The sequence below is a fragment of the Hyperolius riggenbachi genome, chromosome 7 (assembly GCF_040937935.1).
Source record: "Hyperolius riggenbachi isolate aHypRig1 chromosome 7, aHypRig1.pri, whole genome shotgun sequence".
Taxonomy (NCBI): Eukaryota; Metazoa; Chordata; class Amphibia; order Anura; family Hyperoliidae; genus Hyperolius; species Hyperolius riggenbachi.
In genome coordinates this window covers 15,549,105-15,561,669 of record NC_090652.1, presented here as the reverse complement: position 1 = coordinate 15,561,669, position 12,565 = coordinate 15,549,105, and the positions used below count along the sequence as shown (strand labels likewise).

The 12,565-nt window shown below is 45.5% G+C and overlaps 1 protein-coding gene across 1 annotated transcript in view; it reads right to left on the bottom strand.

Annotated features, from left to right (window-relative positions):
* The window catches only part of LOC137525344 (zinc finger protein 585A-like), an 84,864-nt gene that overhangs the window by 27,434 nt on the left and 44,865 nt on the right, over positions 1–12,565 (bottom strand). Inside the window, exons 3-4 of the mRNA XM_068246398.1 lie at positions 512–1,803; positions 27–181 (exon numbers count right to left, since the gene is read on the bottom strand). Coding sequence (XP_068102499.1) covers positions 27–181; positions 512–1,803 — 1,447 coding nt within the window. The remainder of the gene's footprint in view (positions 1–26; positions 182–511; positions 1,804–12,565) is intronic.

Sequence of the window (12,565 nt, the reverse complement as noted above, 5' to 3'; positions counted from 1 at the left end):
CACCTCAGCTCAGGGACTTGCTTTACAACCCAATGCGCTGAGTAGCATGAAAGAGCCCCGGGACTCTGTATAATATGCTGCCAGGTGCGTCTAGCAAGAAATAAACCACAACCAAAACATTTCCCACACTCAGTGCAGTAATAGAGCTTCTCACTAGTGATGGTCAAGTAGATGCAAATAACTTCAAGTTGATGCACATTCATGCAAATTGTTATGCAAATTTATTCAGATTGAAAATGAACCAGACTTTACCTCAGCAGGAATTGATTGGTTAATTTTCAAGCTGCATACATTTGCATCAACTCGAAGTTATTTGCATCGACTTGACCATCACTACTTCTCCCCAGCGATGTGAGAGGGATAAGCGGAACTGAACAAGCCTGTTATTGGCTGCTGCACTCCACTCTCTATACTTCGTACTTCCAGCTTTGTTGGGGAGATGGAGAGCAGTATGCTGCGGCCAGTTCAGGCTCACTAAAGGTGAAGTTATGTTTCACTGACTCTTACTTACCAGCTGTGTGAGATTTCTCATGTCTGAGAAGATTTGATTTCTGTACAAAACATTTCCCACACTCAGCACATGAATACAGCTTCTCACCAGTGTGAGTTCTCTCATGGAGGACAAGATATGATTTCCGTACAAAACATTTCCCACACTCAGCACATGAATACGGCTTCTCACCAGCATGAGTTCTCTCATGACTGACAAGTGTTGATTTTTGTATAAAACATTTCCCACACTCAGCACATGAATAAAGCTTCTCACCAGTGTGAGATTTCTCATGCCTGACAAGGTCTGATTTCTGTACAAAACATTTCCCACACTCAGCACATGAATACGGCTTCTCACCAGTGTGAAATCTCTCATGACTGATAAGGTCTGATTTCTGTACAAAACATTTCCCACACTTAGCACATGAATACAGCTTCTCTCCAGTGTGAGATCTCTCATGGACGACAAGATATGATTTCTGTACAAAACATTTCCCACAATCAGCACATGAATACGGCTTCTCACCAGTGTGAGTTCTCTCATGACTGACAAGAGTTGATTTCTGTACAAAACATTTCCCACACTCAGCACATGAATACAGCTTCTCACCAGTGTGAGATCTCTCATGCCTGACAAGGTCTGATTTCTGTACAAAACATTTCCCACACTCAGCACACGAATACGGCTTCTCACCAGTGTGAAATCTCTCATGACTGATAAAGGCTGATTTCTGAACAAAACATTTCCCACACTTAGCACATGAATATAGCTTCTCACCAGTGTGAGTTCTCTCATGGAGGACAAGATATGATTTCCGTACAAAACATTTCCCACACTCAGCACATGAATACGGCTTTTCACCAGTGTGAGTTCTCGCATGACTGACAAGAGTTGATTTCTGTACAAAACATTTCCCACACTCAGCACATGAATACAGCTTCTCACCAGCGTGAGATCTCTCATGCCTGACAAGGTCTGATTTCTGTACAAAACATTTCCCACACTCAGCACATGAATGCGGCTTCTCACCAGTGTGAAATCTCTCATGACTGATAAGGTCTGATTTCTGTACAAAACATTTCCCACACTCAGTACATGAATAGGGCTTCTCACCAGTGTGAGATCTCTCATGCCTGACAAGGTCTGATTTCTGTAACAAACATTTCCCACACTCAGCACATGAATACGGCTTCTCACCAGTGTGAGATCTCTCATGGATGAAGAGCTCTGCTTTCCGAACAAAACATTTCCCACACTCAGCACATGAATACGGCTTCTCACCAGTGTGAATTCTCTTGCGTATGACAAGACTTGATTTCCTCACAAAACATTTCCCACGTGTGGCACAGGAATGAGACCCTCCAGCAGGGGGAGAGCTGTGCTGGGTATGAGGCCCCTCAGGATTATACAGGTGAGGGGGGTCTGGGGTAATATTTGGGGTAACCAAGATATCTGCAGGAGACTTTTGTCCAGTGACATCATCATCCGTTGTACAGTCTGTGGATACAGAGAGTCGAGTCTCTGAGAGGTTCCTGATGCCGGGACTCTGCGCTGCAAATAGAGAAACATCATCACTTCCTGTTAGAGAATTCTGAGGGGAGGAACAATTATCATTAGGGATGGTCAGTGAGCTGCTGATAATTCCAAGTTGAGGCAAAGTTTGTGCAGACTGGAAATGGACCAGAGGCAGCAGTTGCATAGCTTTGCATAAAATTAGCATACAGTTTGCACCATCTCAGAGTTATGGGCATGTCACTGACCATCACAAGTTATCAGCCTGACTGAGAACTGCAGAAGGTGGAGCTCATTACAGGCGGCCAATCGCATGACTACAACTTTGGCTTGCACGAAAAATAATTCAAAAAGGATTGTCACATGTTTTCCTGTTTCCACCTCGTCTATGTTACATTTTTAGGCTTCCAAAGAGCAAAAACATAATATAATTAAGGTAAGAAAAGTAATATTGAAATAAAGTTAATCAGAAACAACTTACTTTGAGTGATTATTTTGCTTGTAAATGTGCTGAAAGGTTATTTTTATAAATGAGGTGATAAGTCATGTATGAGAAGTTTTGTGAATAGAGCCCAATGTCAGAATGCCGCATTACAGCAACTCGGAAATGTCAGCCAATCACTGAGCTCAGAAGCATCGGACCAATCAGAGAATGCAGAATATTTCTGTGGAAATGGGAATCCCGCGGGATGCCTCCGCACTCTCTGATTGGTGCAATACTAGCGAGTATTTCCCAGTCCTGTGATTGGAGTAACAATTTCAGAAAATTACTGTGGAAAGCGGAACACCATGGTCATCTCAGGCCAATCAGTGTACTGCGGATTACATGCAGAAATGTGCAAGTTATGCGTACATCCACAATTATAGCTTACATTGAATATAGCAGCATTATCCGGCCAATCGGATTCTCTACCAATCTGGAGCAATTATAGGCCCTAGCAACCAGATCCTAGCTACCTATCACAGGCTATCCCTCCCCTCTTGTATATAAGAGAGGTGAGACTGTCAGCCATTGTGTGGGTTCAGTGAGGAGGAGGATATTGAGGGAGACAGTGCGCTGCATTGTGCTGCAGATAATCAGTTGTGTGTGGATTGGGTTGTGTGACAGAATCTGGTGAGTTGAGATAGTGAGTGAGTGAGGAGTGAGTAGACAGACAGATTGTAGTGCACTAGTGAGTGAGAAGGAGGAGTTTGCTGAAGTTAGTGTGATACAGCAGAAAGTCAGATGTGAGTGTAGAGAGGCCTAGTGACAGTGAGAGAGGGTGTGCTGTAGTGTGACAGAGAGCAGAGGCAGATTGTAGTGTAGTGCAGGGATGGATCTGTACTGTCACCAGCCGCCCCCTGACCAACAGCATCTTCTCCAACATCCCCTCCCCCCTTCTCTTCAGTATTGGAAGGCAGATAACCCCCCTCTTCAGTATAGTTAGCCAACTGCTCCCCCGTCCCACAGCAAGACAGGAAGCCAGACACTCCCCCACTTGCAGCACAGGTAGCCAGATGCACCCCCCCCCCCCTTGTAGTATAGATGGCCAGATGTTTCCCCTCCCTCGCCCCTAAAAGCTTAGGTAGCTTGATAGTCCCATCCCCATTACGCAACAGCTACCCCCACAGCAGCACCACCAGTCACTCACCTCTCCTCCTGCCTCCAGCACCAAAACTTCCTCTTTCCCTCATTCCCATCATTAGCCACCACTGTGCATCTCATTCTACAGCCCGCATCTCTCACCTGTGGCTTGTCGGCACATTACTGGTGAATTATGATAGGAAACACCAGAAGCAGAAAGAGATGCACAGCGGTAGCTAATGATTGAGGAGGGGAAGAGGAAGCTTTGGCGCTGGAGGAGAGCGGAGGGGTGAGTGACTGGCGGTGCTGCTATATGGAGGAGGGAGGTGGGAAACATCTGGCGAGTGACGCTATGCCCACAAGACCAGGCAGTTCCGGTTGCCCGCAGCTATTGTGAAGTACTGAAACAATGAAGCAAGGCGGGCAGCCACAGACCAGGTCTGGCAAGCAGCCAAACACACTACACAGCCAGCCACAGGCAACAGCAGGAGAGTTCTGCAGTCACACGCTCACCCGATCTCTCCCTGCACTGCAAGCTTGCAACTGAAAATTCAATTGTTAACTGCACAGTAACAGCCCACTGCCCAACTGCCTTTGCTCCTGTGGCGCCCTAGGCCATGACCTATGTGACCTGGGCTTTAATCTGGCCCTGGTGTAGTGAGTGACTAGTGAGTGAGGAAGGTGGTTTGTTTTAGAGTGTAGTCAGTGATAGTGAGTGAGCGTTAAAAGGGAGCGGAAATATGAGGTATACGGCGGCTGCCATATTTATTTCCTTTTAATCAATACCAGTTGCCTGGAAGCCCTGCTGGTCTATTTCTCTGCAGTAGTATCTGAATCAAACCAGAAACAAGCATGCAGCTAGTCTTGTCAGATCTGACAATGTCAGAAACACCTGATCTGCTGCATGCTTGTTCAGGGGCTATGGCTAATAGTATTAGAGGCAGAGGATCAGCAGGAGGGCCTGGCAACTGGCATTGCTGAGATGGAAATAAATATAGCGCCTCCATATCCCTCTCACTTCAGTTGTCCTTTAAGCCCCCATACACACACTCAACTGCTGTCTTTTATGCAGCATAATTATCAAACAACTTTTGTTGTGAAACAAGTTGAACAACGAAAAAAAGTTGCATGCTATTGTTCAAAGAACTGATAAGACTGATAAGCCGTCAATCCAATTGTTGTGCTAGATCCACACCATACAATTTTTTGACAGATTTGCCTGCCCGGTCGAATATTTACAGCATGTCCAATCTGAAGATCAATTGATTTTTTTTAAGCGATTTTCTGACCGATTTCTGTCGAAACAGATGGAAATCGCTCAGAAAATCGCAAAAAAAAAAATCAATCGATCTTCAGATCAGACATGCTGGAAATATTTGATCAGCCAAGCAAATCTGGCAAGAAATTTTATGGTGTGGGTCAAACATTGGATTGACGGTTTATCAGTCTTATCAGTTTTTTGACCAATAGCATGCAATTTTTTTTTTGGGTTGTTCAACTTGTTTCACAACAAAAGTTGTTTGATAATTGTGCTGCATATTAGACTGCTGTTGTGTGTGTTTGTGTGTGTGTGTGTGTGTGTGGGGGGGGGGGGGGGCTTTACTGTAGTCTGTTTATCTTTTTATTTTATTATTTATTTTTTTATATCTTTTATTTAACCACTTGAGGACCTAGGGCTTTCTACCCCTTAAGGACTGGCCACTTTTTTTCCATTCAGACCACTGCAGCTTTCACGGTTTATTGCTCGCTCATACAACCTACCACGTAAATGAATTTTGGCTCCTTTTCTTGTCACTAATAAAGCTTTCTTTTGGTGCTATTTGATTGCTCCTGCGATTTTTACTTTTTATTATATTCATCAAAAAAGACATGAATTTTGGCAAAAAAATGATTTTTTTAACTTTCTATGCTGACATTTTTCAAATAAAGTAAAATTTCTGTATACATGCAGCGCGAAAAATGTGGACAAACATGTTTTTGATTAAAAAAACCCCATTCAGTGTATATTTATTGGTTTGGGTAAAAGTTATAGCGTTTACAAACTATGGTGCAAAAAGTGAATTTTCCCATTTTCAAGCATCTCTGACTTTTCTGACCCCCTGTCATGTTTCATGAGGGGCTAGAATTCCAGGATAGTATAAATACCCCCCAAATGACCCCATTTTGGAAAGAAGACATCCCAAAGTATTCACTGAGAGGCATAGTGAGTTCATAGAAGATATTATTTTTTGTCGCAAGTAAGCGGAAAATGACACTTTGTGAGAAAAAAAAAAAAAAAAAAAAGTTTCCATTTCTTCTAACTTGCGACAAAAAAAAATGAAATCTGCCACGGACTCACCATGCCCCTCTCTGAATACCTTGAAGGGTCTACTTTCCAAAATGGGGTCATTTGTGGGGTGTGTTTACTGTCCTGACATTTTGGGGGTTGCTAAATTGTAAGCACCCCTGTAAAGCCTAAAGGTGCTCATTGGACTTTGGACCCCTTAGCGCAGTTAGGGTGCAAAAAAGTGCCACACATGTGGTATTGCCGTACTCAGGAGAAGTAGTATAATGTGTTTTGGGGTGTATTTTTACACATACCCATGCTGGGTGGGAGAAATATCTCTGTAAATGACAATTTGTTAATTTTTTTTACACACAATTGTCCATTTACAGAGATCTTTCTCCCACTCAGCATGGGTATGTGTAAAAATACACCACAAAACACATTATACTACTTCTCCTGAGTACGGCGATACCACATGTGTGGCACTTTTTTGCACCCTAACTGTGCTAAAGGGTCCAAAGTCCAATGAGTACCTTTAGGATTTCACAGGTCATTTTGAGAAATTTCGTTTCAAGACTACTCCTCACGGTTTAGGGCCCCTAAAATGCCAGGGCAGTATAGGAACCCCACAAATGACCCCATTTTAGAAAGAAGACACCCCAAGGTATTCCGTTAAGAGTATGGTGAGTTCATAGAAGATTTTATTTTTTGTCAAAAGTTAGCGGAAAATGACACTTTGTGAAAAAACACAATTAAAATCAATTTCCGCTAACTTGTGAAAAAAAATAAAATCTTCTATGAACTCGCCATACTACTAACGGAATACCTTGGGGTGTCTTCTTTCTAAAATGGGGTCATTTGTGGGGTTTCTATACTGCCCTGGCATTTTAGGGGCCCTAAACCCTGAGGAGTAGTCTTGAAACGAAATTTCTCAAAATGACCTGTGAAATCTTAAAGGTACTCATTGGACTTTGGGCCCTTTAGCGCAGTTAGGGTGCAAAAAAGTGCCACACATGTGGTATCGTCATACTCGGGAGAAGTAGTACAATGTGTTTTGGGGTGTATTTTTACACATACCCATGCTGGGTGGGAGAAATACCTCTGTAAATGGACAATTGTGTGTAAAAAAATCAAAAGATTGTCATTTACAGAGGTATTTCTCCCACCCAGCATGGGTATGTGTAAAAATACACCCCAAAACACATTATACTACTTCTCCCGAGTACGGCGATACCACATGTGTGGCACTTTTTTGCACCCTAACTGCACTAAGGGGCCCAAAGTCCAATGAGTACCTTTAGGATTTCACAGGTCATTTTTGTTTCAAGACTACTCCTCGCGGTTTAGGGCCCCTAAAATGCCAGGGCAGTATAGGAACCCCACTAATGACCCCATTTTAGAAAGAAGACACCCCAAGGTATTCCGTTAGGAGTATGGTGAGTTCATAGAAGTTTTTATTTTTTTGTCACAAGTTAGCGGAAATTGATTTTAATAGTTTTTTTTCACAAAGTGTCATTTTCCGCTAACTTGTGACAAAAAATAAAATCTTCTATGAACTCACCATACTCCGTACGGAATACCTTTGGGTGTCTTCTTTCTAGAATGGGGTCATTTGTGGGGTTCCTATACTGCCCTGGAATTTTAGGGGCCCTAAACCGTGAGGAGTAGTCTTGAAACCAAATGTCGCAAAATGACCTGTGAAATTCTAAAGGTACTCATTGGACTTTGGGCCCCTTAGCGTACTTAGGGTGTAAAAAAGTGCCACACATGTGGTACCGCCGTACTCAGGAGAAGTAGTATAATGCGTTTTGGGGTGTATTTTTACACATACCCATGCTAAGTGGGAGAAATATCTCTGTAAATGACAATTGTTTGATTTTTTTACACACAATTGTCCATTTACATAGAAATTTCTCCCACCCAGCATGGGTATGTGTAAAAATACACCCCAAAACACATTATACTACTTTTCCTGAGTACGGCGGTACCACATGTGTGACACTTTTTTGCAGCCTAGGTGCGCTAAGGGGCCCAACGTCCTATTCACAGGTCATTTTGAGATTTGTTTTCTAGACTACTCCTCGCGGTTTAGGGCCCCTAAAATGCCAGGGCAGTATAGGAACCCCACAAGTGACCCCATTTTAGAAAGAAGACACCCCAAGGTATTCTGTTAGGTGTATGACGAGTTCATAGAAGATTTTATTTTTTGTCAAAAGTTAGCGGAAAGTGACACTTTGTGGAAAAAAACCAATAAAAATCAATTTCCGCTAACTTTTGACAAAAAATAAAATCTTCTATGAACTCGTCATACACCTAACAGAATACCTTGGGGTGTCTTTTTTTCTAAAATGGGGACACTTGTGGGGTTCCTATACCGCCCTGGCATTTTACGGGCCCAAAACCGTGAGTAGTCTGGAAACCAAATGTCTCAAAATGACTGTTCAGGGGTATAAGCATCTGCAAATTTTGATGACAGGTGGTCTATGAGGGGGCGAATTTTGTGGAACCGGTCATAAGCAGGGTGGCCTTTTAGATGACAGGTTGTATTGGGCCTGATCTGATGGATAGGAGTGCTAGGGGGGTGACAGGAGGTGATTGATGGGTGTCTCAGGGGGTGGTTAGAGGGGAAAATAGATGCAATCAATGCACTGGGGAGGTGATCGGAAGGGGGATCTGAGGGTTTGGCCGAGTGATCAGGAGCCCACACGGGGCAAATTAGGGCCTGATCTGATGGGTAGGTGTGCTAGGGGGTGACAGGAGGTGATTGATGGGTGTCTCAAGGTGTGATTAGAGGGGGGAATAGATGCAAGCAATGCACTGGCGAGGTGATCAGGGCTGGGGTCTGAGGGCATTCTGAGGGTGTGGGCGGGTGATTGAGTGCCCTAGGGGCAGATAGGGGTCTAATCTGATAGGTAGCAGTGACAGGGGGTGATTGATGGGTAATTAGTGGGTGTTTAGGGTAGAGAACAGATGTAAACACTGCACTTGGGAGGTGATCGGACGTCGGATCTGCGAGCGATCTATTGGTGTGGGTGGGTGATCAGATTGCCCGCAAGGGGCAGGTTAGGGGCTGATTGATGGGTGGCAGTGACAGCGGGTGATTGATGGGTGGCAGTGACAGGGGGTGATTGATGGGTTATTGATAGGTGATTGACAGGTGATTGACAGGTAATCAGTGGGTTATTACAGGGGAGAACAGATGTAAATATTGCACTGGCGAATTGATAAGGGGGGGTCTGAGGGTAATCTGAGCGTGTAGGCGGGTGATTGGGTGCCCGCAAGGGGCAGATTAGGGTCTGATCTGATGGGTAACAGTGACAGGTGGTGATAGGGGGTGATTGATGGGTGATTGATGAGTAATTAGTGGGTGTTTAGAGGAGAGTAAACGCTGCGCTTGGGTGGTGATCTGATGTCGGATCTGCGGGCGATCTATTGGTGTGGGTGGGTAATCAGATTGCCCGCAAGGGGCAGGTTAGGGGCTGATTGTTGGGTGGCAGTGACAGGGGGTGACAGGGGGTGATTGATGGGTGATAGGTGATTGGCAGGTGATTGACAGGTGATCAGTGGGTTATTACAGGGAAGGATAGATGTAAATAATGCCCTGGCGAATTGATAAGGGGGGGGTCTGAGGGTAATCTGAGCGTGTAGGCGGGTGATTGGGTGCCCGCAAGGGGCAGATTAGGGTCTGATCTGATAGGTAACAGTGATAGGGGGTGATTGATGGGTGATTGATGGGTAATTAGTGGGTGTTTAGAGAAGATAACAGATGTAAACAATACATTTGGGAGGTAATCTGACGGCGGGTTTGCGGGCGATCTAATGGTGTGGGTGGGTGATCAGATTGCCCGCAAGGGGCAGGTTAGGGGCTGATTGATGGGTGGCAGTGACAGGGGGTGATTGATGGGTGATAGGTGATTGGCAGGTGATTGACAGGTGATCAGTGGGTTATTACAGGGAAGAACAGATGTAATGAATGCACTGGTGAATTGATAAGGGGGGGTCTGAGGGCAATCTGAGCGTGTAGGCGGGTGATTGGGTGCCCGCAAGGGGCAGATTAGGGTCTGATCTGATAGGTAAAAGTGACAGGTGGTGATAGGGGGTGATTGATGGGTGATTGATGGGTAATTAGTGTGTGTTTAGAGGAGAGAATAGATGTAAACAATGGATTTGGGAGGTGATCTGATGTCGGATCTGCGGGTGATCTATTGGTGTGGGGGGGTGATCAGATTGCCCGCAAGGGGCAGGTTAGGGGCCGATTGATGGGTGGCAGTGACAGGGGGTGATTGATGGGTGATTGACAGGTGATCAGGGGGGATAGATGCATACAGTACATGGGGGGGGGGTCTGGGGAGAATCTGGGGGGTGGGGGGGGGTGATCAGGAGGGAGCAGGGGGCAGGGGGGGGGGGTATAAAAAAAAATAGCGTTGACAGATAGTGACAGGGAGTGATTGATGGGTGATTAGGGGGGTGATTGGGTGCAAACAGGGGTCTGGGGGGTGGGCAAGGGGGGTCTGATGGGTGCTGTGGGCGATCTGGGGCGGGGGGGGGGGAGAAAATCAGTGTGCTTGGTGCAGACTAGGGTGGCTGCAGCCTGCCCTGGTGGTCCCTCGGACACTGGGACCACCAGGGCAGGAGGCAGCCTGTATAATACACTTTGTAAACATTACAAAGTGTATTATACACTTTGTATGCGGCGATCGTCGGGTTAACATCCCGCCGGCGCTTCCGTATGGCCGGCGGGATGTTGCGGCGAGTGAGCGGCGACAGGCGGAGGCGGAGGATCGCGTCATGGATGACGCGATCGCTCCGCCCATGCCCAAACAAGGACCGCCGCATTTTGTCAATACGGCAGTCCTTGCGGCGTCTGCTTCCCGGCCGCCATTTGTCTATACGGCGGTCGGGAAGTAGTTAAAATTTGATAGAATTTATTTTTTTAAAATATATTTTGATTTGAATTTTATTTGATTAGAAAGTTTCAGTGTTCTTTTTATCTAATTTTTATTCTCCATTTCATTTATTTTAATTCTTTTTTATTTTCTTTTTATCAGGGCTGTGGAGTCGGCACAAAAATCCACCAACTTCGACTCCTCAGTTTAGGATTCCACCGACTCCTCGACTCCTCTAATTTGCATATTACAATCTTGTTGATTGAAAGTATGTAACATGAAATTCGTCTCTTAACTGCCAACGCTTAGGAATTTTAAAAGACGATTTAAGTGAGAAGGACATGGAGACTGCCATATTTATTCCCTTTAGTCATAGACTAAAACTAGTCCTTTGTAAGAATACTTGTAAAAAGTACAGACCGGAACAAAGAAATCTATCAGGCCCTAGGCCAGGGCTTTTTAACCTGTGGTACGCTTACCACTAGTGGTACTTTGCTGTTGGCCAGGTGGTACACTCCAAGCTTGCCTGTCACTTAATTGCTTGCCTGCCTGCCGCTTGTCCTGGTCCTGTCTTGCTCCTTGCTGTGCTGCCCTGCGACATACGGAGACAGCCAGGCGAATGGTGCACAAGGACGGCAGGTATACTTCAAATACAGAAGTAGTATACTTAAAATACTGGAAGTGAACAGTGATGTCACTTTATTGTATTTGAAGTAGACGTGCCAACACTGTGCACCGTTCACCTGGCTATCTCTTCACTGCGGCCAGATTACCACTGATCTGAGGTCTGAACTATTCCGCAGGGCAGCATTGCAAGGAGCGAGCAAGTGAGAACCAAACTTTGTGGTGAGTCACTGCCCAGCTCTCTGGAGGAGGGGGGAGGCTACCGATATTGGCTGTCTACCTGCAGATTGCCAGTAATGGCAATCTGTAGGCTATCAATATAAATTGAATCCTTTTCCCCACCAATGCCTCCTGCAATTCCCCTCCCATATGCCCTTCTTTTCTTAAAGTGTACCTGTAAGAAAAAAGTGCCCCTGGGAGGTACTTACCTCGTGAGGGGGAAGCCTCCGGGAACCCCCGAAGATCTCCTTCTCTGTGCGAGCACATGCACAGTAGCGACTTTCCGCTAGGGGTCCGGTTGAGACAGCTGAGCCTGATCAGGTTAGATCTACTGCGCAAGCATACTGGTGGTACATGAAATTTTTCAGGCAATACAAGTGGTACAGTTAGTGAAAAGGTTGAAAAGCCCTGTACTAGGCAATGTGACTGTGGGTACATGTAAGAGTGATGTGCAGGTACTCTGCAGGGGAATGAGGAGATTCTTCCTCTATTACACATTCTTCATGCACAATCTGAACTATGTTTATGGGTGATAGACAACACCTCTGTGTTCAATGTGCACAACATTCTCAGTGGATTCCCTGAAGCTCTGTGGGGAGTTCATATGTATAGTACTACTGTGTAAAAGTAAACCTGAGAGATGAAATTAAAGTTTTATACATACCTGGGGCTTCCTCCAGCCCCCTTCAGGCTAATCATTTCCTTGCTGTCCTCCTCCGCCACCTGGATCTTCTGCTATGAGTCCAGGTACTTGAGCCAGTCTGGCGTAGTGCGCATGCACACACTCCGCCGCCAGGAGCGTACTACACCTGTGCAGCACGAATTGCACAGGTGCAGAATGCTCCTGGCTGTGGAAGCGGCAAGTGGCCGGACTGCGCTAACTGGCTGAATTACGGGGACTCATAGCAGAAGATCCAGGTGGTGGAGGAGGACAGCGAGGGACTGATTGGCCTGAAGGGAGCTGGAGGAAGCCCCAGGTATGTATAACACTTTTCTTTTCA